Source organism: Camellia sinensis, chromosome 5 (assembly GCF_055761805.1).
Source record: "Camellia sinensis isolate YWXY chromosome 5, ASM5576180v1, whole genome shotgun sequence".
Classification (NCBI taxonomy): domain Eukaryota; kingdom Viridiplantae; phylum Streptophyta; class Magnoliopsida; order Ericales; family Theaceae; genus Camellia; species Camellia sinensis.
In genome coordinates this window covers 145,297,109-145,324,698 of record NC_138965.1, presented here as the reverse complement: position 1 = coordinate 145,324,698, position 27,590 = coordinate 145,297,109, and the positions used below count along the sequence as shown (strand labels likewise).

At 31.8% G+C, this 27,590-nt stretch overlaps 1 protein-coding gene and 2 long non-coding RNA genes across 7 annotated transcripts; all 3 read left to right on the top strand.

Annotated features, from left to right (window-relative positions):
• The first annotated feature begins 6,898 nt into the window (after positions 1–6,898).
• On the top strand, positions 6,899–11,229 carry LOC114281524 (putative transcription factor At5g28040). 5 transcript variants are annotated; one of them, XR_014328573.1, is made up of 3 exons: positions 6,899–8,415; positions 9,373–9,421; positions 11,019–11,229. XR_014328573.1 is itself a non-coding variant. In XM_028224024.2 (2 exons), the coding sequence occupies exon 1, from the start codon at positions 7,166–7,168 to the stop codon at positions 8,393–8,395; it is 1,230 nt and encodes a 409-aa protein (XP_028079825.2). In that variant the 5' UTR covers positions 6,899–7,165; the 3' UTR covers positions 8,396–8,415; positions 11,019–11,229. The 5 variants fall into 5 exon arrangements, 3 of the variants coding, with proteins under 3 accessions (XP_028079825.2, XP_028079824.2, XP_028079823.2); XR_014328572.1 differs by having other exon boundaries at positions 10,707–11,229; XM_028224024.2 differs by lacking the exon at positions 9,373–9,421.
• A 4,053-nt stretch (positions 11,230–15,282) lies between these two features.
• Positions 15,283–23,577, top strand: LOC145790017 (uncharacterized). The gene is made up of 4 exons (XR_014328571.1): positions 15,283–16,027; positions 18,045–18,116; positions 23,359–23,402; positions 23,524–23,577. It is a non-coding gene; the product is annotated as an uncharacterized LOC145790017 (long non-coding RNA).
• Positions 23,578–23,833: 256 nt separating this feature from the next.
• LOC145790230 (uncharacterized) lies at positions 23,834–25,374 on the top strand. Its single transcript, XR_014328907.1, has 4 exons — positions 23,834–23,885; positions 24,712–24,890; positions 24,997–25,078; positions 25,178–25,374. It is a non-coding gene; the product is annotated as an uncharacterized LOC145790230 (long non-coding RNA).
• The last annotated feature ends 2,216 nt before the right edge of the window (positions 25,375–27,590 follow it).

Genomic DNA, 27,590 nt, shown 5'->3' with positions numbered 1-27,590 from the left:
GCGGGGTATGAAAAGAGATGTGGCCGCTTTCGTATCTAAGTGCCTTACTTGTCAGCAAGTGAAGGCCGAACATCAGAGGCCGGCGGGTTTGTTGCAACCCTTGCCTATTGCCGAGTGGAAGTGGGAACATGTTACTATGGACTTCGTTGTGGGTCTTCCGAGGACTCAGCGGGGTAGTGATGCTATTTGGGTAGTTGTGGACCGGTTGACTAAGTCGGCGCACTTTATTCCTATGCGTGTTAGAGATTCAGTCGATCATCTGGCCGATTTATATATTCGGGACATAGTAAGGTTACACGGGGTTCCAGTGACGATCGTCTCAGATAGAGATCCTCGTTTTACTGCCAGGTTGTGGCAGAGTTTGCAGAGTGCCTTAGGCACTAAGTTGACCTTTAGCACGGCTTATCATCCTCAGACTGACGGGCAGTCCGAGCGTACTATTCAGATCCTTGAGGATATGCTTCGGGGTTGTGTTCTAGACTTTAGTGGGTCATGGGAGAGGCACTTGCCGTTGGTGGAGTTTGCCTACAACAACAGTTTCCAGTCTAGTATCGGTATGGCACCATTTGAGGCCTTGTATGGCCGACCGTGTAGATCTCCTGTTTGTTGGGCCGAGGTGGGTGATGCACCTCTGTTGGGTCCGGAGCTGGTGAGAGAAACGACGGAGAAAGTTGAGCTTATCCGTAAGAGGCTTGTTACAGCACAGAGTCATCAAAAATCTTATGCAGACCGTAGGAGGAGACCTTTGGTGTTTGAGTTGGGTGATCGTGTCTTTCTGAAGTTATCACCTAGGCGGGGTTTGATGAGGTTTGGGAAGAGCGGGAAGTTGTCCCCTCGGTTTATTGGTCCGTTTGAGATCTTTGAGAGGATTGGCGAAGCTGCTTATTGTTTAGCTTTACCGCCGCAGCTGTCTGGAGTACATGACGTGTTTCATGTGAGTATGCTTCGGAAGTATGAGCCGGATCCATCACATGTATTGGATTGGACCGATTTAGTGGTTGATGAGGATGTCTCGTATGAGGAGAGACCGGTTCGGGTCTTAGATAGGCGGGATCAAGTTTTGCGAGGCAAAACCATCCCTTTGGTCAAAGTTTTGTGAAAACATCACGGAGTGGAGGAAGCCACTTGGGAACGTGAGTTGGAAGTTCGCGAAAAATACCCGGACATGTTTATCGATTTGTAATCTTGTATTTAGATTTGTAATATTGCTGAACTTAAGAGCCTTACATATGTCTTAAAGTTGTAAAACATTGAGTATGTCTTGGTAAATGGAGGTATCTTGAAACTTGCTTCATTATAGAAGTTTAGTGTAACATTGCATATGTTGATTACATTGTTGAATGAGTTGTATATATCATGCACTTGAATATGATATGGGAATTGCTAACATTGAAAGGAATAATGCATAATAGTGATGCAGGCTGAAATATATGTTGTTTTATATACACATTATGAGATGCTTCTTGATAAGAGATGAAATGACCAGTTTTGGTCAAGATGTTTACTAATGAATTATCATATAAAAAAAAAAAAAAAAATCTGTTTTCAAAAACTTATGCTTAATTTCGGGGACGAAATTCTTTGAAGGGGGGGAGGTTATAGCGACCCCGGTCTTTTCCCATTTGTTTATTGTATCCAGACTTAGGTTCCGTAGCTCCTGCCATTGTATTATGATTGTTACCGTCCTTTATTTTCCTATTTCTGAGTTGGGGGATGCAATGGGCAGGTTTGTAGCAGGTTGGTTGGGCTTGGGAGCAATGGGTTGCTGCCCAGAATTTTGACCCTTCGCTCGAGCGAGCAGTTATTCGCTCGAGCGAACTCTTTGTTTTGGTCCGTCGCTCGAGCCAGGGTTTCTTCGATCGAGCGAGGATTGCATTTTGTAGTAAGACCTGAGAGCAGAGGTTTTTGGCTCGAGCGAGCTTTTCTTCGCTCGAGCGAGTTAGTTCGTTCTTCGCTCGAGCGGGAGTTCCTTCGCTCGAGCGTGTGTCTGGTTTCGGACTTGAGAGTTTGAGTTCTTCGCTCGAGCGAGACTTCTTTAGCTCGAGCGAGCTTTTGGGTTGTTGGCTCGAGCAAGGCCTCCTTGGCTCGAGCGTATATTTTCTGTGTCTGGTCGCTCGAGCGACCAAGTCTTCGCTCGAGCGAGCCTGTCAGGTTTAAATAGGCAACAGCGTGTTTCAGATCAGTTTTTCATCCACTTTCATATTCCAAAACCCTAAGTACGAGTTCTCTCTCCCTCTACACACCTTCTCTCTTAGGATTGATTTACTTATAGTGAGTTTCTACCTTAGATCCTTTATTAAAAAGATAGAGTGGGTCGAGGGCTTCCATTTAATCTGAGTTGTGGGTAGTTTGGAGCATTTTGGAGTTTGGGTTTTCATCTCCATCTTCTCTTTTGGGGCTATTTCTTCGAGGTAGGGATTTCCTACTCCATTCTATAAGTTTTGTTCTAAGTTTTGGTATTTTGATATGTTGGGGACACTTTGGTAATTTTGGGAAAAACCCTAGTGGCATTAATAAGTTAATTTGTATAATTAATTAAAGAAAATTGGGGAAATATGGTTAAATTCATGGAATTGAGGAATTCATTGATTAAGGGGTGTAGTTGGATAATTTAAATCACTCACCCATTGAATTGTTGATATATTTATTTTCAGTCTAGAAATAACTGTTTTGGGCTATCGGTGGAGGATAGCTGTGATTGTTGTAGACACTGCATGAGGATTAGGGATAACTGAAACTAATCATTGATTGAATCATCAATTTTGACTGTTGAATTAATACAGACATTATGTGTATTGATTGTGTGTTACATATGTTATGTGTTTACATACATTGTTTTGTGTGGGAGGAGATAGGGGATGTACTCCACGGTTTAGGGGAAGATAGGGGATGGACCTCTAAACCGGATTTTGTTTGGGAGGAGATAGGGGATGGACTCCATTAGCATCACTTTTATGTGTGCTTATTTATATAGAAGTGTTTTTATTGATACAGCACTAAAATGTGTATCAATCTGGAAGTATGAAGTGTCTTGATTTGAGCTTGAGTCTCATTTGTTTGTTGACATTGGAAGAATGTGAATATGATATATATAATTTACTGTTGTAAGTTTGGCCAGGTTCTGAGCCATATTGATAAAGTTGGAAAGTAAAACGTGTCTTAGACAATAGTGTCATGAGACTGTAAAATGAAGTAATTGATTATCTTGGTTAACCATCTGTTGAATGCTATTGCTTTATTCATTGCTTATATGTGGTTTAGTATATTTCTACTGGGCTGTGGCTCACCCTTTATGGGAACATCATTTTCAGGTTCAGGTGATAAGCTACCTCCAATGACTTAGCTTGGAAGGACTTGGATTTTGAAGACTATTTCTAGTTATTTGTTTTTCATTGTTAGTACATGTAAACACTCAAGCCTAGGGCTTTATTTATATTTGAGTTAGAACTCATACTTTTGTGTCCAAGTGTTGGCTTGGAAAGATGTAAGCTGTTAGGGCATTTAATTTGATGTTACATGTAATGCTTTTGTTTAGTAAGACTCTGATGAATATTATAATGAATTATTGAAGTGTTTTCTTTAAATAATGCATGTCATTGATATATATAATGGGTTAATTTTTAAGGCGTTACAAACATCCCACGGTTTCATCTCAGGTTCCCATCCAAGCTCACCATGTGGAAATAATAAAACTTAATGTAATGACAAATATGCTGAGTGACATTCATTGATTTGCATTAGCTCATTATTTCCATGTAGATGTAAGATAACATCTCTCATTCCACTAACTTTGGTTCTATCACTTGGTATTACAACTGCAATCTCATCTATAGTTGGTAGGTTATACCGTCGTCGATCTATCGATGAACTGTAGTGGAGATAAGCAGGCAAATTTCGTCATGTTCAAGGCTAATTGATTCAAAATTGCATGAGCCTGGCGAAATTTAGCAACGAATGCATTAACCTGTAATAAACTATCTTGAATATAATTATTTTACATCAGTGTCAATATTTTAATTTTTTACTCTGTATTTAAAAGAATTTAAAAAATATATATTTTATTTTTTATTTTCTATCCTTGAACTTTTTAATATTTTTATTATTTATTTTCAAATGTAGTTAATCTGGTCAAACTAATGTTTAAAAAAAAAATATCACAAGGGTTTGACCTCGGTAAATAAAATTCTAATTTTTTAATTATTTAAATATTAAAATTGATTCTAACAATTTATTTATAACAGAGAAGAGATAATTTAAATAATTAGATAATTTTTTTCTTGATTAATTGATAGCTATCTTTTATTGGCCCTGTTTGGTAGAGCTGTGAGAAAGTACTTATAGCTTATGCCTAAACAGCTTATAGCTTATAACTTTCAGCTTAAGCTGATTTCCAGCTTATTCTTAAAGCATCTCCTGCCCCACTTAAAGAATAAGTTGTTTTCTGACTTCTACAAAGCCATAAGCTATAAACTATAAGCTAAACCAAACACATCAAAATAACTTAAATTAAGCTGAAAGCTGAAATAAGCTGAAATTAAGCTGTACCAAACAGGGCCATTATTATCATCATTCATTATTATTCCTCCTCTTTCCTAACTCACTGTTGCCTTCTACGTCTCTTTTTTTTTTTTTTTTGTTCATCACTACTTTCCACTTTCTCAACTTATTACCATTCATTTAATTCAATCCTTGATCTATGGCCCTGTTTGGTAGGACTTATTTTCAGTTTATTTTAATTTTTGGTTTAATTTAAGTTATTTTAATGTGTTTGGTTCAGCTTAACAATACAGTTTATAATTTTTTGTAAGTCAAAAATCAACTTATTCTTTAAGTGGGTGAGGAGAATCTTAATTTATAAGTCAAAAATCAATTTATATTCATAGTTATAAGCTATAAGCTATTAGGCTATCAATTACAATCACTTTCCCACATCTCTACCAAACGGGGTCTATATCCACTATTATCATCAAGCACTACCAACAAAAAAAAATAAAAATAAAAAATTAAAATTGTCTAAATTGTTTCTATTTGGTTAGTTTTAACTAGGCTGGAATTAATATCAAATTAAAATTTTAAATTGAAACAATTAAAAAATTAAAATTTAATTTGTTATCTCAGTGCCAATCTTGATTTATTTATTTATTTGGGTAAATTACATTTACCTTCCCTGAAATTTCTGACAAATATAGGGATCTCCACTGTGATTTTAATAATTACAGAAACCTCCCCTACTTTATCTGACAATAACAAGATTCTCCCAATCCGTCAATTTTACATAAACGACGTTACTTACCTATACAAAATGACTTTATTACCTTTTTATTTGAGGGAAAAAAGATAAAAATACCTATTGATCTTGTCAGTTTTGTTAACCCCATCATATACGAAATGATTTTTTTTTTTTTATGTTCTCTCTCTGTTCTTGTATGCTTTATGTGCAAATACTAGTCCAAGTTACATCTTCTGGGTTACTATGTTAATCTACACAGAAGTGTATATCTTGCTTCAATATCTGTATTCTTAACTCCTTTTTCAATCCCATCACCACCACTATCCTCCTCCACTACTACCACCTCCCTCGCCACTGTCCACCACCGGCATGAGCGGTGGCGACGAGTGGAACAAAGCTTGAGAGTCCGCCTGGCTCCCCGACATCGACTGACCCATATGGGAGACCGACTGACTCCTGACCCCTATGGGAGACCAACATCAACTTCTCCAACGACGGCAACCCTTTTGCCGCCACTCCTCTCCTCCGACATCGACGCCGAAACGAAAGTCTTCGTTGAGGACACACCACTGCCTCCCTCTATCCAGAAATCTCCCTTCACTCCCTCTCCTCCACCATCCGCTGCTCACTTTTCCTCTCTTCCTTCTCTTCTTTTTCTGAAACCCTAACCCTAGATCTATAGTTTTTAGAGCGATGGTAAGCAGTGATGGCAGCAACGTTGGGTTGCAATCTTGGTTTGTGGTAGTTGGTTGCGATCTAGGTCGCAATCGGGAGAAGAAGAAGAAGAGGAAGAGAATGAGAGAAGAGGGACAAATAACTAGAGAAAGAAATGAGAAGAAAGAGATGAGGAGGCTGGAAGGGGTGGTGGATTCAGAGGGACCCAATTTTTGCACTAATCCAGTACCTTATTTTCTTTGGGAGATCATGGCTATGGTTTGATTTTGATTTCTATTGGCTTTGATTTTGCACTAATTTTTGTTGGGAGGTGGTGTTAATGGTGGCTATCCAACTTCTCAACTGAGTAATTGTGGATTAAGGCTTCAGTTGAGTATGAATATTTACATCTTCACCTATTCAGTTTTTTGTTTTTGGGGGTTGTAGAGTTTTGTAATGTTAGTGTTTTTTTTTTTTTTTTTTTTTAATTGGGAGGTGTTTCAGTGGTGAGTGTGTGCAGTGGTAGTGGTGGTTTGGAGGTTACAGAGCTAGTAGAGCTTGGGGTTTGACTGATGGCGTAGTTAAGCTAATAACAACGATGGGCATGTTATGGGTGTTGTGTTGTTGTTTCTATAACAATGATAATTATGAATTTTTTTTTTTTTTTTTTTTGCTGTAGAGAAAGCAAAGGGAAGAGATAACACTTAAGGAGATTGGATTAGGTGTTGCAAGGTCTATTGTTTGGTATATATAGATGAGTTCAAGATATTTGAGGGCATTATGGATATTTTGATATTTATCTTTGATGACATAAGTCACTTCTGTTAGTTGTGTAAACAGAAGTTAAAAAATGGGAGAATCTTCCTATTGTCAGATAAAATATGAGAGGTTTTCATAATTATTAAAACCATAAAGAAGGTCCTTGTATTTGTCAGAAACCTCAGGAGAGGTAAATGTAATTTATCCTATTTATTTTCTTTTTTTTTTTGTAATTATTTAATATAAAAAAAAACAATTGTGGGCCATGGAAAAACACGTATATGTATGACGTGACGAAGACCAGCCCGTGCAGGTGGCGTGCCACATTGTGATTCGGCGTGCCGGGTGACCCATTCACCCAGTCGTCTCGTCTCACAACACGTAACAAACAGCAAACAAACTCGTGAACCCCCTAACCACCCTCACCCCACCCCACGAGCCCAACTGGTCCGAACCCACCTACAACCCCAAGGCACCACCACCCTCACCCCTCTCTCTCTCTCTCTCTCTCTCTCTCCGCCGATGGCTTTCGAAGACGAACACACCGTCTACGGCGGCGAAGAAGACCTCGACGAAGACGACGATGACGAGAGCGAAGACCCCCCACCTGACCTCGACGACGACGACGAAATCGAAGACGAAGAAGAAGAAGAAGACGACGACACTTCCTCCTCCAATCTTGCTCCCGGTGACCCCCCTCCTCCTCCCTCCTCCGTCGCCGTCACCGTCGCCATCGCCCCTAAACCCTCTCCCTCTACCCCCACCACCGCCACCGCCACCGCCACCGTCTCTCTCCCCGATCCGAAGCGTCAACGCATCGACGACGTCACGATCGCCGCCGTATTCGAAGAGAAGAAGCCTCTGGCGGTGTTGGACGATTCGCGGAGGCTGTTTCAACGGCTTTGGACTGATGAGGACGAGATCGAGCTTTTGCAAGGGTTTCTGGACTACACGAATCAGCGAGGGGGAGGGAATTCGTCTCACCATCATGATACTACGGCGTTCTATGATCAGATCAAGAGCAAGTTACAGCTCGAATTTAACAAGAATCAGTTGGTGGAGAAGCTGAGGAGGTTGAAGAAGAAGTACCGGAATGTTTTGAGTAAGATCGGTTCGGGAAAAGAGTATGTATTCAAGAGTCCTCACGATCAGGCTACTTTCGAGATCTCTAAGAAGATCTGGAGCTCCGCCGCCGATCGCGGCGGAGCCGGTGGTGGCGCCGGAGAAGAAGGCGGATTGGAAGATGATGAATCAAACCCTAACCCTAACCCTAATGCTAATCCTAATTTATTTGATCACAATAGTAACGGTGTTGTTGATCCTAATAGTTCAGAGAAGAAAGGGTCGAGGTCAAGAAAACGATCGAGAGTGAAAATTGAGGAAAAACACCAATTCATCAATCAACAACAGCCTCAACAACAGAACGCAACTCCGATTGCTGCTGCAACTGCGACTTCGATTCCGAACTTGATTGAGGAGACAGTGAGGAGCTGTCTATCCCCATTGTTCAAGGAGTTGCTTCACAATGCCATGAATGGGGCGGGTGGTTCGCGGGGGTTCGGAGCTGTGGCGGCATTGAATCCAATGCCTTTGAGCTTCGGGAGCCCTGCGCCGTTGAATTTTCCAGGCGGTGATTCGATGGATGAGAAGTGGAGGAAGCAACAGATATTGGAATTGGAGGTGTATTCAAAGCGGTTAGAATTGGTGCAAGATCAGATTAAATCGGCATTGGAGGAGCTAAGGTCGATTTGAAGTTGAACTGGATTTGAGTGGTAAGTGCTTGGATTTTTGTAAAAGTTTTTAGTTCATAAATTTGTGGGTCATATAATCAATGGTGAATAGTGTAGTGGGTAATTGCAGTCTTGTTCAGATTTGATCTTTTTGGTTTGTTTTAACTTATTCACAGTTGTTGGAATAATTTTATATCTACTTGCTTGGTCTTGGATAGTTTGTTTAAGTTACTTAACATTGTGCATACATAGAGAAATTTATGTGATTTTTATGTGAACTCATGTTTCAAATGCTGTAATTGATGGATTCACATTTTGCCCATGTTATTTGTTACAGTTCTTTAAAATTTATTTCATGAACAAATATTTGTGGCATCTGATGGTGGGTTTGCTGTTAATTTGAGGTGGGATTTTTTGCATCACCTGTTTTGTGGAGGCTTAGATCATTGAAACCTCCAAAAATAGGAAAAATAGGGTACTGTAATAAATATGTTTGGGGAATTAGATGGTGGGTACAGCTTGGGTAGCGCATGGGTACCTATCAAGTACTTTTGTGGATGTGTTGAGGCATAAATGTCATTTTCATAATAGAAAAGAAAAAAGTATAGGGGTACTGAAATATTTATGTTGAGTTTATTCTTAAAAACTTATAAGACTAAAGGGTAAATATCACAAATTTGAGAGAGCTGTTAGTTCTCTGTAGTCTTTACTTTACAAAGTGAGCGATCATATCTTTCTCTATCGGTTGAGCTTCTGTTTATCTCCCTCAGTAATTTCTCTTCGTCGTTGACATTAAACTCTAATTTGAATTTTGCTTTAACTATGTTTAGCATCTGATTTCTAATTGGTATATATCATGTATTATTACAAGTTACAAAAATATTATTTTTGTGGACATATACCTGTTACCTGTATCTTTTTATTTTTAATTTTTTTAAAAAAAATTCCATATTGACGTACTCATACCAACATGTGTATTTGTATTATATCCATCTGTAGGCTGTAATTGATGGTCGGCTTGGAGGGTAGTTGCTTGACCCAAAAAGAGGTGACTGTCAACTGTTTTTCACTCTTTTCAGTGTAGTTTGGCATTTTGTTGGCTTGTCTCAGAAAAGAGACTGCAGTAACTCAACGCCTTGTAAAATTTCTTAAGTTTCCTTGTAGTTAGCTTTATTGTTTAGTTTAAGGTTGTCTGAGCCGGGGTTCTTCCTGTGAGTTAGGTCTAGAAAAGGTTGTAAATTTATCTTATGTATCAACTGGGTAAAGGAATTTATGCAAGATTATCATGCTTGTAATCTTACTTATCAACTTTTTTTTTTTTGTTCTAAAAGCATCTTGCTTGTAATATTGAGAACTATATAATTGTATAGTGGAAAAAGGCTTAGAAAAAGTGCGACGTATTGAAGGAATTAAAATCAGTAACAGGCACTGGAATACCTTTGAACATAGTCCAACTGATTTAATAAAAAACTAAATTAAAATTTGATATAGAAGCCAAAAAAGAAAAAAAAATTAAAAAAAAAGGTGTTTTGTTGGAGGCTGTGTTACATGGACTCTTCAAAATTAATCAAATACCTATGACACAACACTTGGACAAGGGTTTGGGATATGTATTTGATACTTTTCATCAAACACTTCTTATATATTTGAATTTAACTCCATAACTATGTGTATAACTGTTATAAAATGAGTAGAATGCCTTTTTAACATTGTATGTTGTATATAACATCATTTAATCTCATATTATAGATTAAAAATATTAAAAATGAGCCTTTTTTGCTGAGTCCATGTACCTTTAAATTTAAGGTTTGATGGGTCCGACTTCTAGATACGCACCTGTACCTGACACATGTACCCTAGTTCATATAACATAGGTTAGAGGGCCATGGGGGTCAAGTGTTTGAAGGATATTTGGTTTGGAGTTTGTTAGCATTGTTGCAAAGAGGTGGGTTGAGAAATATTTTTATGGTTGGAATCAGTCCCTTTTGGCTCATTGACGGGTGTGGGAAGGTGTTTTTAGTGCTCTTTGAGGCTTTACTAGTTAGATATGAAGAGAAGGGGATGATGTGATCTTGTGAAACAGAATTTTGGTTTTTTCGCCCCTAATGAAGTTCATTCTTCTCGACCTATATCAGATGTTGGGTTCTTTTGCTTCATTAAAGTTAGCATTCTTGCGCCCCATATAACTGTGGCTCATCTGATCTGATAAATAGAAATTGAATAATTCTATGTCCAAGTTGAACATTGAATCAATTGTTGATATCCTTTTTTGTCCGTTTATTTCTTTTTCTGGTTTGAGTAATCGCTGTTTAAGTTTATCTGGGGATGCTCAGCTCAGTGATAGGTGTAGCCTGTGGGTCATCATGGCTTGCTTCTGGCATTTGTAGCAATGAGCTCTGAAAGCTGGAAGACATAAGAAATTTAGAGTGAAGACATTCTGTGACTTCTGAGAATGAAAATTTTTGGAGCTGAAGTATCCTTTTCTGAAGAAGGAAAAAATTAGGCTTTGTGTTAGTATGTTTATTTACCTTTTTTTGTATGTAACTTGTACCTCCGTCGTTTTCTTTGAATAATATTTATTTTGAGAGAGAAAATGGCTTCGGAGTTGTATATATGTATTTTTTGTTTTTGTTTCCAATGGATAGGAAGGGAATGGGAAAGAAGACTTAGAAGAGTACATTCGAGCACAAACATCGCGTTTGGTAAGGGGGCACCTTGGCCAACCGTGTTGGACCTTATATTTGATAGCACCGCATGTTTGGCAAGACCTTGTATTTCTTGATCAAACCATTTTAAGATTTCTGTTTTGGGCAGTTGTTATTTATATAATTATAGATTTAAGAATGTTAGCAAAAATGGATATATGGTTAATTACATCAGGTTATTATACTTGCGCTTAGTGTCTGGTCTTTTATCATTTATTAGAGTTTGTTAAGATCTCGTTTGAGAATATTTTAGCAATTTTTTGGTTTTTAACGAAAATTTGAAAAAAAAAAAAAGAAAGTATTTTTGAGTTGATTTTTTGACTTTTTATGGTGTAAAAAATAGAGAGAAAATAGAATATTTGACTTTTTGATATAATTTGTTAATTTTTTTTATTTTTTTTAGTGATTTTTTGACTTTTAAATTCAAATTAAATGTTTTTACCGATGATGTATTGTAGTTGAACAGTAGTTAGCAAATTTGAAATCATTTTTATTTGTTTTTAATTACTTATTAATCATATAAGCAACCACACTTAATGATCATCATGGTGTTTGGGATAATAGTATGCAAAGAGTATCTTCATTTGTTTGTCAGTTTAATCATTTTGTTTACCATGGCATTCGCTATGGGAATCCCCATTTTCCCTATTAATGTGTTTTTTTCTTTTTCTTTACTCTCAACCTTTGTTTTATTTTTATTTATTTATTTATTTATATTTTTTTTGAGAATCTCAACTGTGAAGCATTAGAATTTCTGTTACAATTAGGGCTACAAAGGTTAGGGGCATGGGTTGATTAGGGGCATGGGTTGATTTGAGAAGATGGTTAAAAGTTAATTTTTTTTAATTTTTTTGATTTTAAAAAAAAAAAAACTGTGTAAAAAATGCGAGAAATGATGTGATTCAAAATGGGTTAAAAGTTGAAAGGTAACTTTTAACCATCTTTCTAAAATAGTCCTCTATCTCATAAAAGTTATATTCTATGCTTCTTATATTTATTCTTCTGAGAACTTCTTTGTCCATTTTATAAATTTCTCATAGATCAACATTATAGAAGAATATAAATGGATGAGAAGGGTGTGTAGATAAATTTAAAATGTATATTTTGAAGCTCCCATGTGTTTCCTCATTACATGTGTGGGGATATTTACAAAAAGTTTTCACTTATTTGTATTTACTTTTCCAATTCACCATTTATTTGATATTTTCTCAACACAAAATAGTAATGGGTAGTTAGATATTTTCCCAACACAAAAAAATAAAATAAAATAAAAACTTGGCCATAAATTTCTCTTTTTTTCTTTATTCTTTTAACAACTTTTAGAGCAATATCTATTTCTTTATGTAATTATATTGGCCAATGCCATTAAAAAAAATGAATAATTTTGTGAAAAAACATTTAAATCTAACCATGCACAAAATTGGGTTGTTTAATTGTCAACCTTAGTCACCATTTTAAAGTTGAAAATGCTCATTTAATTTCTACAACAAAGCCTAATTATGTGGAATTATAAGTTGTTTGTAATTATATTGACCAATAAAACTGGAAAAGCAATTTAAAAAGATGATCAAAACATGAAATTATTCACCGTGTCCACGACAAAGTTTAATTGTGCACACAATTTCTAACTATTTGCAAACATAGTTTAGACTTTATTATTTGTATAATAAAAAATATATATTTTTAAATTTCTTATTCATTGTATATGTTTCTTGAAATATATTAAAAAAGATAAATCAAAAATATAAATTTATTTAAAAAACAAATATATAAAATTAAAGTTATGATATCTTAAATTTTAAAAATTAATAATGGTAAATGAACTAAAAAAAGGCAGAATAATAAAACAAAAATTAATATTGAGGAGGATATGTAATACTTAGAAATATAAGATGAGGTATAAAATATTTAAGGGTGAATTACACTGGCCTCCCCTGAGGTTTCTGACAAATACAACGACCTTTCCTATAGTTTCAATAATTACAGTAACCTCCCCTACTTTACCTGACATTCTCTAGATTCCCCCTTTCTGTCAAATTGGAACTAACCGCATTATTTTTTCTATAATAAATGACCTAATTGCCCTTCCATTTAAAATATTAAAAAATATTTTTGGAATGGAAGACATGTTTGGAAGAAACGAAAAGCGTTTGAAACAATATTTTTAGATTTATTTTTTTAAAATATTAAAAAATGTTTAAGAAAATTTTATTTTTTATTTTAAATATATAATTTTTATTTAAATATTTTATTTTAAATATTTTATTTTATTTTGTAAATATTTTAATTTTTTAATTTTAAAATTTTAAACTCAAAATACATTTCCACACTCATATCATAACCAAACATATAACTCAAAACTCAATTAAAAAATTATTTTCAAACCTCATAACCAAACACATAACTCGAAACTCCACACTACTTTGAAAACTATATACTCAAATCGTAATCAAACATATAACAAAAAAATCAAAATATTTAAAAGTATATTTATAAAATAAAATAAAATATTTATAATAAAAATTATATATTTAAAATAAATTAAAAAAAATTAATATTTTAAAAAATATTTAAAATATAAAATATTTATCCTAAAAAACTAAATTCAAAAAATTTCAAAACTTATAACCAAACAATTTTTTTCTTTTCAAAACTCAATTCAAAACTCATAACTCAAAATACGACTCCACAAATCATGATTCGAAAAATAATTTCAAAAAATAAAATATTTTTTTTTTAAAAAAAATTTCTTTTAAAAAGAATTTTGGAAAAAGTTTGTTTTTAATTTTGTAAAGAGTTTTGAGTTTTGAATTAAGTTTTAAGTTTGTGTTTAGTTATGAGTTTTGAAAATAATTTTTGAATTGAGTTTTAAATTAAAAACATGTTCTGAAAAAATATATTTTTTAGTTATAAGTTTTGAATTGAGTTTTGAGTTTTGTGCTTGGTTATAAGTTTTGAAATTTTCGAATTTATTTTTTTAGGGTAAATATTTTATATTTTAGATATTTATTTATTTATTTTAATGTGCATTATATTTCATACATTTATGTGTTGTACTTTTTTAATATTTTAAATATTAATTTTTTTAAATATATAATTTTTATTATAAATATTTTATTTTATTTTATAAATATATTTTTAAATATTTTAATCTTTTTGTTATATGTTTGGTTATGATTTGAGTGTAGAGTTTTAAAAATAGTGTGGAGTTTCGAGTTATATATTTGGTTATGAGATTTGAAAATAATTTTTTAATTGAGTTTTCAGTTATGTGTTTGGTTATGATATGAATATGGAATTGTGTTTTGAGTTTAAAATTAAAAAAATTAAAATATTTACAAAATTAAATTAAATAAAAATTATATATTTAAAATAATAAAAAAATAAAATTTTCTTAAACATTTTTTAATATTTAAAAAAAAATCCAAAAATACTGTTTCAAACGCTTTTTGTTTCTTCCAAACATGTCCTTCAATCGAAAAATATTTTTTAATATTTTAAAAGGAAGGGTAATAAGGTCATTTATTATAGAAAAAGTAACCCCGTTAGTTTCAATTTGACAGAATGGGGGAATCTGGAGAATGTCAGGTAAAGTAGGGGAAGTTACTGTAATTATTGAAACTACAGGGGAGGTCGTTGTATTTGTCAAAAACCTCAGGGGAGGACAGTGTAATTTACCCAATATTTAATATATCAGATAGATATAGGGATGGTCACGAGTCGGGTTTGGAAACCTACCCCCACATCGAGAATGGGAAAAATCAGGAGGTAGGGTAAGAGACGAGTTAATTTTGTAAGTTGAAGAATGATAATATTAATAAAAAATATAAATAATATGATGTATTACTGATAATAATTTATACTTAATTAGAATTATAAGATATAAGATTAGAAAAACGAGCAAAATTTAAAATTAAGCATAATATTTTAGTGTTTAATTTATTAAAAATAAATATATTATATATTATATACATATAAATATATTTAATAAATATAATCTGGACGGAGAGAGTAGAACATGATGAGAGAAGCAAAACCCATCCTTGCCCCACTTTTTCATTGGAGTGGGAAAGCCCTTGTGAGGCATGACAGGGGATGCGGGAGAAAAAATAGATATATATATATATATATATATATATTATGGAAGATAAAAAGATAGTTTTGATTATTAGATGAAAACTTAGATGTCAGGAGACATCTATATAATAAGGCACAAAGCTTTTTGAAAAATGTATCAAAATGTATGTGAGATACATTTTGATCCAATGGCTGAGATCAATTCCAAATATATATCAATGGTTGAGATCAATGGTTTATATCAAAATGTATCAAAGGTTTCCCGCCCAACACATTTCTGTCTCCCCCATACCCTCTCTCTCCCCCATACCCTCTGTCTTCTTCCCATTCCTACTCTCTGATGAGATGTGAAGCTTGACAGAAAAATACTACTGCACTCTTAACTGCTGGAGAGAAACACATACGAAATTGATTTGAGAAGGTTGGAGAGAAGCACATGTCAACATTTTATTGAATTCAAACAGAGGTGGGTTGAATTCAAATTCTAACAGAGGTGGGTTGGAGAGAAGCAGGTTGGAGAGAAGCACATACTACTGCACTCTTAATTGCTGGGTTGAATTCAAATTCTGCACAGTTATTGAACTCAAAATCAAAAGTTATTGAATCCATATATGCTGGGTTCTTAACTGCTGGGTCCAATTCTTATATGCACAGTTATGTTTCGGGTTCCTTTCCTTTCCTCTCTTATGTTTCGGGTTCCTTTCCTTTCCTCTCTTATATGCACAGTCAATCGATTCATATATGCTTTCTCTCATTTTTATTCTCTCATTTTTGTTCTTCTTCTTGAATTTTTTTTTCCCTCAGCTTTTGCCTTCATCAGAGCTTACCGTTGTTCACTCTGGCTCCAAGTGAAACAGGAACTTCAAACAGAGGTGGAAATGATTAACTCGGCTGCTTGGTAATGTGAAACAAAATGACTACTCCAATGATTAACATACACTTAATGATACATGCTGGTTTTGCCGACTCCAGAGTACTCCAAAAAATGAAACCAATCTGATGCTTGATGATGATCAAGCGTAGAAAAATGACTACTCCAAAAATGTCTCTCGGCTGATTAACTCGGCTGATTTTTCTATGCTTGATGATGATATACTCCAAATAAATTTTTCTATGCTTGATGATGCTTGATGCCAATTGAAACCAATGATGATGATATACTCCAAAAATTTTAATATACAAAATTCGGACATGTCTCTCAGTTCTGTGCTTTGCTCTTTCTCTCTCACTCTCTTTCTTCATGACAATTGAGTATTTAAGGAGAGAGAGCGAAGAACAAAAAGGCATAATACAACTAGAGTTTACAAGAGTTTCATTTTTCTGGAGTTTACAATACAACTAAAGTTTACAAGAGTTTACAAGAGTTTCATTTTTCTGGAAATGTTTACAAGAGTTTCATTTTTCATTGTAATTATACAAGAGTTTACTACAACTGGAGTTTACAAGAGTTTCATTATTTTGCTAGAAATGTTTCGGTGTGTAGTCGGTGACACAATACAACTAGAGTTTACAAGAGTTTCATTTTTCATTGTAATTATACAAGAGTTTCCTGATCAATCATGTTTCATATGGATTCATTTCAGGATTTTTCTGCACGTATCTGACCAGGATTTTTCTTTGGGATTTTTCTTTAGGTATCTTTTTAATGATTTCAATTATTTCCTTTTATAGTAGATTGGTTAATCTGATGCTTAATAGGATACAATTTATATTTAAATACTCAAGTCTGGAGTAAATTTGATCATTAAAGTATTTAAATACTTTTAGGATACAATTTAAAATTTATAGGATACAATTTTCTATCATAAAATATATTTATGATCATTAATAGGATACAATTTATAGGATACAATTTTCTATCATACAATATATCATAAAATTTATACTTGAGATTTTAAAATTTTCTACAAACAGAGGTGAGATTTTGATCATTAATAGGATACAATTTACAATTTATAGGATACAAAATAGGATACAATAATATATTTAAATACTTTTATATTTTGATCATTAAAAGATAGGACTCCACCATTTCGTTTCATTTACTCCAGACTTGAGATTATAGTAGATTGGTTAATCTGATGCTTTAGTTTATGATTAAGAAAATATTGATTAAGAACATTTTCTTAGTTGATTAAGAACTTCAAACAGAGGTGTTAGAAGTTGAAAAACATATTTTGAAAAACATGATGATGTTTACCGCTGTGACTTTCTATTTTGAAAATGGTCCCCTCGCAGAATGGTGTTAGAGGTTGAAAAATGTGACATATTTGGCACAACGACATGTGGAAAAATGTGAGTTGAAAAACATATTTGGCACATAGTATTTTAATGATTAAGAATAGCATTTTAAGAAAATATGATTAAGAAAATATTTATACCAGCATATATTTTCTTAGTTGATGATTAAGAAAATATTCACATATATTTTCTTATCATCAATGTAAAATATTCACATTAACAGCATATATCATCAATGTAAAATATTTATACTTAATGACTACCAGCATATATCATCCAGAGTGAAGTTCCCCTTGCACCCAATGACTACTCAGTAAAATATTTATACTTAATGACTACTCAGTAAAATATATTTATGATAGAAATATATTAAATTCTTATAATATATTTTTAATGAGTAAAAATGTATGTTATTTTAAGTATGAATGTTCATTTATTTTATTTACTTAGTTTCACATGGTTGCGAAAGTTCATTTATATATATAAGTATGAATGTTCATTTATATATATAAGTATGAATGTTCATTTATTTAAGTATGAATGTTCATTTATTTTATTCACTTAGTTTCACATGGCTCCATGTATCTCCTTGCACCCAACAATATCACTTATTTTTTAATTGAAATCAGGAACTTGAACTTGAAACAGGAACTTTGCTCGGCTGCTCGGTTAGTTAATCAGGAACTTGGAGCCATAAAAAATAAAAAGCTCGGCTGCTCGGTTAGTTTATTGCTTTGGTAACGTTTGGCTGCAGCTTCTGTTATTGTTTTGCTTTGATATTGAGCCAACTGTGTTTTCAAAGAATTCTGCTCAATGTGTTTACTGAGAAGAATTTTAATTGTCCACTGTTTTCAAAGAATTCTGCTCAATTAGAAGAATTCTGCACAATGTGTTTTCAAAGCAGAATTTCTTATCACCAAAATCACTAAATTCTGCTCAATGTGTTTACTGTCAACTGTTTATCACCAAAATCATAAATTTTGGTTCCGCCAAAAATTCTGCTCAATGGATTTTTTAAATTAGTTTGGTGTTATACACTTGAAAATTGGTTTCAAAAAAGGTTATTGGCACATATTTGAAGACATGTTATTGAACTACTTGATGTTATTGAAGACATTTTTCTAATTATTGAACTACTTGATATTTGAAGACATTTTTTAAATTAGTTTTATGGGTAATTATGATTTATTGTTTCTTTTTTTGGAAAATATATTAACTTTATTATTTTTTAAAATTTATTTTAAGTTTTATATTTTGAATTCAATCATACAATTTGCTATTTTATTTTCTAAAACAAAATACTTATATATACACATACACTATATGGGATTCTTTTTAACTTGATATCCTAAATAAGTACAAAAGTTGCTTACCCCTTTAAATCACCACTGCAATGTTGGACACTAGAGATCCCACAACAATAAAATTGAATGAAACTTTTGTGACAACCATGCCACTCATATATCTATATTTATTACACAAAAAAATTTAAAAAATTGTATATAAAATTAGGTAGGAAATTAATGAAGTGGTGCAGCACGAGAGAGCATACTTCAGTTCAGTGGTTTGACCTTTTGCTTGGTTTAGTTTAGCCTCTTGAATGTGTTCAACACTCCAAAAAGAAAAAAAAAAAAAAAAAAAAAAAAAATTGTGGAGAATCCAAGCCCCCTTTTGGCTTTAGAGATGATTTTTTTATGACTCAAAATTATTGGTTTGAGATATCATATTCAAAAGAAACTTGATGATATATTTTACTGAGTGCTTTGATTTTTTTTATGTTTGTTATTTAAAATGAAATTCAGTGCTCTCAAAAAAAATAGATGATCTTCACAAATCATGTGAATCTGTGAATCTAAGTGCCTTGGATTTTTTAATATTAGGTGCATTATATAAAAAGATTATGTATATACAAATTGTGCATAAATTCAATTTTAAAAAATTTGGTTTGTTTGTTTACTTAATCATCAACAAAGAAATTATTAGGTGTTTACAATTTTTTTTAGGGTTTGCTTAATCATCAACTAAGAAATTATTCTGCCAGGGTTTACAATTTTTTTTTTACTTGCTCTTATATTTTGATTTGCAGTATTGGTGAACATTAAAAATCTTATATGTTTATTTCTTAATTTGCATTAACATTAGGGAGAGTTGTTATTTATTTGAGTTTTGTAGAGCATGTAATACAAGCAAAAATGTTACAAGTTATTTAAGAAAAAAAAAATATATATATTTTTAATCTTAAAATTATTTATATCGTGCCTTCTCTCATAACTATTAAACATTGAGGAAATGTGTCTCTCATCACCAAATTTCTGTCAATTTTTAATCAGAATTATTGTCAATTTTTTTAATAAAAAAAAACATTAAACAGAAATTGGTTTGCTATTAAAAAAAAAAAAGTTATACACATTGTGTTTACTGTCAACTGTGTATAATAGTTGGTCTGTCAATTATTTAAAAAACATCATGTCAGCCAAATTTCTATCAATTTTGATTAAACATTAACCAGAATTATTGTGAACCAAATTTCTCTCAGAACTATTAAACATTGAGGAAATGTCTCTCATCACCAAATTTCTGTCAATTTTTAATCAGAATTATTGCCAATTTTTTTAATCAAAAAAACATTAAGCAGAAATTATTTTTTCATCAAAGAATTACTGTCAATTATTTGAACTATTAAGCACAAATTTGGTCCTTACACATAAGGTTGGTCTCAAAATTATTTGGCTATTATACACAAGAAAAACGTAATAGATCCAAAATTTTCACTAAATCAAGGATGAACAAAATTTTTTACCAAATCTCCAATAATAATACTTTTAATCTTTTATGATAAAATTTTAAAATAGAGTATGGATAGGAGATGGTTTTCTTTCATAAAAAATAGTATAGATAGGAGATGGTTTTAGGATAAGTTTGGAATTTTTTTGAAAAGATTTGAAGAAGACCATGAGAGTAAGGATTGGAGTATTCGTATCAGATCAAACTTTTAATCAAATTTTTACTCAAATTTGATGAACAGAGAGAGAGAGAGAGAGTAAGTTAAGTAATTTACTAATCATAACCATCATGGTTTGGTTGTCCTGACTCCTTTACTTAGTGAGGCATAGTCGGGCTGCTTCATCGTAGTTATGTGATGATATCTTTTGATGTAATATGGGCTTCTATTCTCCTTTTTATTTATTTATTCCTTCCAAAATAAAAACCTAGGCTTAGGCGCCCATAGGATTGTTTGACAAAAAGGCATTATTCATTTCTATTCAACTTACTAAACCATCAAGCACATCACTAATCACTGGAATGCTCAGTTGAAGAACTCTACATGCTCAATTTTATTTTTCAAAAATAGATGCAATCAACCATGATTTAGTCACCCTTTTGATGAAAGAACATTTCATTTAGTGGGTCACACATGCATGCAAGATATAGAGAGAGACATCACTACGATATACTTTTACACAAAAATTGTACCATTCAAACGTAGTATATTTGTTGTGTGATTCTAAAAAAAAAGGGACTGTTTTTTTCATTTTTTTTTTTGAATATCTACAGTTCCTAATTAAAAGAAAAATTTGAAAGACTTGGCATTTTAACATTTATGTGTAATATAGCAAGAGAGTTTATGTTTTTTTTTTTTTTTTTTTTTTTGTACAGATGATAAATATTTTTATCAATTTTTTTGAATATTTTTTTATAAATATTTTAGTTCTCTGTGTTGTACAGATGATAAATATTTTTCATAATTTTTTTTTAATATCTAGAGCTCCTAATTAAAAGAAAAATTTCAAAGACTTGGCATTTTAACATTTATGTGTAATATGGCAAGAGAGTTTATGCTTTCTTTTTTCTTTTTTTGGCACCTTTTTAAAGGAGTATAGTATTCTATGTTATATTTCAAAAAAATCTGGTGAATGTATATATGTGTATATTACTTTAGTTGTCTTTATGAAAAAAAATGTATTAAACTTACAAGTATTTAACTTAACCCAACTATTTAACATTATTTGTTTTGCTTTGAATCAAATTCACCAAGTATTTAACTTAACCCACAAAAATGTATTCAACATTTTATTATAAAAAAATAAAAATAAAAATTGTACCATTCAAATATAATATATTTGTTGTGTGATTCTAAAAAGAAATGGACTATTTTTTTTTTCAATTTTTTCATTTTTTTGAATATCTAGAGTTCCTAATTGAAAGAAAAATTTGAAACACTTGGCATTTTAACATTTATGTGTAATATGGCAAGAGAGTATGTTTTTTTTTTTTTTTGAGGGAGTATAGTATTCTATGTTGTATTTCAAAAAATTCTGGTTAATGTATATATGTGTGTATTACTTTAGTTGTCTTCATGAAAAAAAATGTATTAAACTTACAAGTATTTAACTTAACACAATTATTTAACATAATCCGTTATAGATATCCTACAAGTATTTAACTTCACCAAGTATTTAAGTTAACCCAAAAAAATGTATTTAACATTTTGTTATAAAAAAAAAATTGTACCATTCAAATGTAGTATATTTGTTGTGTGATTCTAAAAAGAAAGTGATTGTTTTTTTTTTCATTTAATTTTTTTTTTGAAAGACTTGGCATTTTAACATTTATGTGTAATATGGCAAGAGATTTATGTTCCTTTTTTTTTCACATTTTTAAGGGAGTATAATATCATATGTTGCATTTCAAAAATTCAGGTCAATGCATATGTGTGTATTACTTTAGTTGCTTGATGAAATAATTATTCATTATTGCTTATAAAATGGCTTTCTTATGTGGTGAATTTTTTTTTTGGCATAAATTTATGTTTGGACTTTCCAAATCATAAATGGTGAACTTCAAAATATTTATGATTATAATAGGTTTTAATTTTGGTTTTAATTTCATCTCTATAAAATTGAAGTCAGTTAAGAAAGAGAAAAGTTCAAATTCGGACAATTATTGTGCTCGAGTTTTAATTTATCATTTTAATTTTAATGTGATTGTTAAAAAACATCTATTCTAAATGCTGGGTTGACTCAGAAAATGTGAGTTTGATTATGGGTTTCGCAAAGAATGTAGAGAGACAGAGGGGGAGAGGGAAAGGACTGTTTGTTTGGAGCTATTTAAAAACAAAGAAGGGTGATTTATTTAGTTGATCTTCCTGCAACAAAAAAATTAAACTAACACTCAGAAAAATTTATTTAACATTTTATTTGCTGTGTAATATATTTATTTAGTTGTACCATTCAAATGTAATATTTATTTGCTGTGTGATTCTAATGTACAGATGATAAATATTTTTCATTTAATTATTTTGCGAATATCTAGAGTTCCTAATTAAAAGAAAAATATGAAAGACTTGGCATTTTAACATTTATGTGTAATATGGCAAGAGAGTTTATTTATTTTTATTTTTAAAGGGAATATAATATTCTATGTTGTATTTCAAAAATTCTGGTCAATCCTTATGTGTGTGCGTATTACTTTAGTTGTCTTCATGAAAAAAAATGTATTAAACTTACAAGTATTTAACTTAACGCAAGTATTTAACATAATCCGTTTTGTTTTTAATCAAATTCACCGAGTATTTAACTTAATCCAAAAAAATGTATTTAACATTTTGTTATAAAAAATTAAAAAAAAAAATTGTACCATTCTAAACAAAGAAGGCACGTGCCTCTGATATCTGTTGACCTTTTTCTTTTTCTTAGAAGTTTATATTTTTATTTATTTCTTTTCCTCTTGATTGTAACCCGTTAAGTATTTTCTATTCCTGGTAGTTATTTATTTAAATAAAATTTTGAATTTTATTATTCGAATTTTAAATAACATTTCATTTAAATAACATTTCATTTTAAATGTTATTTGAATTTTATTTAAATAACATTTCATTTCCAATTTTTTGCTAATTGCTAATTTTATTATTGCTAATTTTTTGTTTCTTTGTGTCTAAAATTATATAACCAAACATTTTTAGGTTGAAGTACAACAGTTATGAACAATATCACTATTTTTGGTCAAGTAAGTTTTTTTTCTTCTTTTTTCTCTTCATATAAATTTAAGTACCTCTCTTATAAATTTAAGTACAACAGTTATGGACAATATCACTATTCTAAATATTTTTTTTCCTCATACTTTATAGGTGGATGGGGACTTACACCGAACCGTAATATCACCTCCCTTTACTAATTTTCTTATCTATGTGTATAAAGTTTTATTTATCACTCTAAAATTTTTGTATGTATAGGTTCGATTTCTTCAAGAAAGAAATGTTAATGTTGTTATTCGCGATGAGTGTGACCTTAATACTATTCGCATTCATGAGGTAAGCCTAAAAGTCGCTTCAACGTTGGACATGTATTTTCTTATCATTTTAAAAATAATTTATAAATATATTCTACTTATTTTTTACAGGCAAAGGCAAAGGAAAAAGACAAGGCAATATCAAAGGAAACAAAAAAAGCTATTCCTTATAGCAAAGGAAAGGAAAATGCACATCCCATGGTATGGTTTCTCAACAATTTTTAAAAGTTTCTTTTTCGAATATTATATAGATTTTTTTAGGAATTGCATAGTGTCATATACTATTTTTTATGTACATTTTTCAAAAGTTTCTTTTTCAAAAATTTATTCAATTCTTTTTATTGAATGTGAAATGTTTTTCTAAAGCATGCTAAAGTAAGCATTTGTACAACATGCTAATGCATTTGTATAAACATTAATTTGAATTTTTAATATGTTTGTCTATTTGTATGATAAAAATATGTTGTATTTGTACAATATGTTGCATCTACAACATAGCATAATAAAAATAAAATAGAAGAAAACGAAAAAGGAAAATAAGAAGAAAGAACAATTATGTGATGAAAAGGAAACTACATAATATAATTTTTTTTATTTTTTATTTTTCTTATAAGAAGTTCTTAAGGAAAGAAGAAAAAGACAAAAATGCATTTTAATACAACAGAAACAACAAGAAGAGAGAAAGGAAAGTACAAGACATTACATAGACATTACATGCTAATATTCACATTTTACGTACCCAATGATTTAATATTTACCTTTTCAACGTACATTTTGTAAAGAGATGGGTAGTGTCTTAAAACCAATAAGTGTGTGCATAGTGAGTTTGCAGTTTTGTGTTTTCAAATTATTTTTCCCTTCCTTTTTAAATTTCATAAATACATGCATTGGTTCTTATATGACTAACAACTTAACCGAGTGAAGAGGAAAAGTTAGTTAAAAGGAAGAAAAATTACATGATGAAAGGGAAGCAAGTTAGTTAATCTTCACATTTTATGCACATTCTTATATAATATTCTCATTTTAGGCACACAATGATAATGTGTTATCAAAAGCTGCATTGGCCCAACGTGCACGGCGAGAACGTGAAAAAAATCAAAAGCCATGTTCTGCATACCAATTGGGACAACGCCTGCGACGAGAACGAGAAAGAGAAAGATCGAAGTAATGTATTAACCCAAGACAATCTTCTTTAACACCAAATTGGTAAAAAGAAAAAGAATTTTTTACCCAAGACAATTTTGAATTTTTTACTCTTACTATTACCACTTTATTATATAGATTTTAATTTGTTCACAATCTATTTCTGTAGGCCTCCTCCTACAACTCCATGTAGAAATGTTGGTGTGGTCATCCGTGATGAGCACGACCTTAATGTTATCCGTGTTCGTGCGGTAAGTACAGAATCAAGTCAAACATTGTATGTATTTTATTTATATAAGATTATATAAGATTTTTTTTAATCTTTTCAATATTTTATTTATATTTGTTAGGCAAAAGATAAAGAAAAGGTCAACCCAATGTCTAAAGGAAAAGAAAAGATGGCTCCTTCCGGCAAGAGAATGACAAATGCATGTCAAGTGGTATATATTCTTTTTTAAAAATATGATGCAAAACTAATCAAAATTTTGATAGTTAAAATATATGAGTGTGTAAAATGAATTTATTGTTTTATGTTGTTTTTGTAGAATGATTGTAATATGTTTTCCTGTAACTTGCTATTATTTGTATGTATTTTTCAAATTTATTTATTCTTATTTTGCATTGATACATGTGCATTTATAATGTACCATCCATAAGTTGCTACTTATATAAAGAGAATAGGAAAAAAGAAACGAAGAAATAAAGAAAAAATATATAAAGAAAGGAGAAACTAAATAAGATAGGTTTTTAATTCTTATTTAATATATAAAATAGAAAACAAAGAAAGGGAAAGGGAAAGTGAAGAAATAAGAAGATAGAAAGGGAAGAAATAAGAAAAAAAGAAATAAAGATAACACTATTAAAGGTATAAAACAAATAAAATATAAAACAAAATTAAGAGAAAGGGAAGAAATAAGAAGATAGTTTCATTTTAAACACAAAATATTCACATATTTTGCTTCAATGATAAAATATTTTCTTTTTAGGCACAAAATGATAATATAATAACAAAGGCTGCATTGGCCCAACGGGCACGGCGAGAACGTGAAAAAATTGAATTCCAATGCTTGCAACGAGACCAAGAGGGATTAGAAGAATGTGTTCAAATAAGACAACGTTCTTTAACACCAATTCGTCATGATCGCACTCACTTGGAGTGGGAAACAATAACTGAAGATTCTCAGTCGGCACAAAAACGAACAATGGTTACCTATCATCAGACATGTTCGTTTTCTATGCCAAGCACATCTTCAAATTCACAAAGGAATCGGTAAATTACTGTGTCTACTCCTATAAATCGATTTCTTCAAGCACATCTTCAGATTCTCACATCTTCAATACATACTTGTACTCATACCGTTTTGTTTTACAGAATTTTATTTATACACAAATATTTGTAGGTCTACTCCTATAAATCGATTTCTTCAACAAGATCTATATACTGATGATGAATTAGAAGATCTACCTACGAGTATATCAATTGGCGCCCGGGCACACAAAGATTCTTGCCGCCATTATCTTGGCAAGATGGATGTATTATGTCCTTATTGTTCAGCCTTACATTGGATGGATGAAAAATTGACAAAATCATCTATAAAACGTCCCTTATTCAGAACTTGCTGTTTGGAAGGGAAGATTAGGCTACCTTTACTTATTACACCCCCTCCACCACTTCAGGCATTGTATGATGGGAATAATTATCAATCAAAATCCTTTCGAAGTTATACTCGAGTGTACAATGCAGCCAATGCTTTTACGAGTCTTGGTGCTACATTGGATCCTAGAGTACTCAGTGGAAGGGGCCCTACATCATTCACAATTCATGGGGAATTGCGACATCGAACAGGATCACTACAACCACAACCAGGGCAGGATGCGAGTTATGCTCAGCTGTATATCTATGACCCTTATTCAGCTTTAGAAATTCGTAATCGTAGAAATCCTAACTTGAGAAGGGATGTTCTCAAAACTATTCAGGATAGTTTGTTGCAAGTCAATGCATTTGTAGATAAATATCGCCAGGCTCATGCCATTTTAGATCAATTAGACTCGGCAAGACACAATCTACCTGCTCATCTTCATTACAGTTCAACAACTGATCGACGTCGGTATAACCTACCAACTACAGATGAGATTGCAATTGTAATACTAGGTGATGGAACAGAGGTAAATGGAATGAGAGATATTATTTTACATTTCTGAGGAAATAATGAGTTGATGCAAATTAATGAATGTCACCCAGCATACTTGCCATTACATTATGTTCTATTATTTCCATATGGTGAGCTTGGATGGGAACCTGAGTTGAAATTGTGGAATGTTCAGTATGATCGACCTTCAATTGATCGACTTACTCAAATGAATTTTTATAGTTATCATTTGTTTGAACGACCCACAGAGTATTCAACAATTTTGAGAGGTGGGAAACTATTTCAAGAGTTTTTGGTAGATGCTTGGGCTGCAACTGAGCAAAATCGATTGACATACTACAAGCTTAATCAAGGGAAACTTCGGGCTGAGCTTTACCAAGAGTTGTCAGATATGGATCCAGATTATGTGCGACCTGGACAAATTGGTCAAAGGTTTGTTTTGCCATCTTCATTTACTGGTAGTCCTAGACATATGTTTGAAATCTTTCAAGATTCAATGGCTATCACACGATACAACCAACACCCAGATATTTTTCTTACCATGACTGCAAATCCCAATTGGCCAGAAATTACTTCAGCATTATTACCATATCAAAAACCTATTGATCGTCCT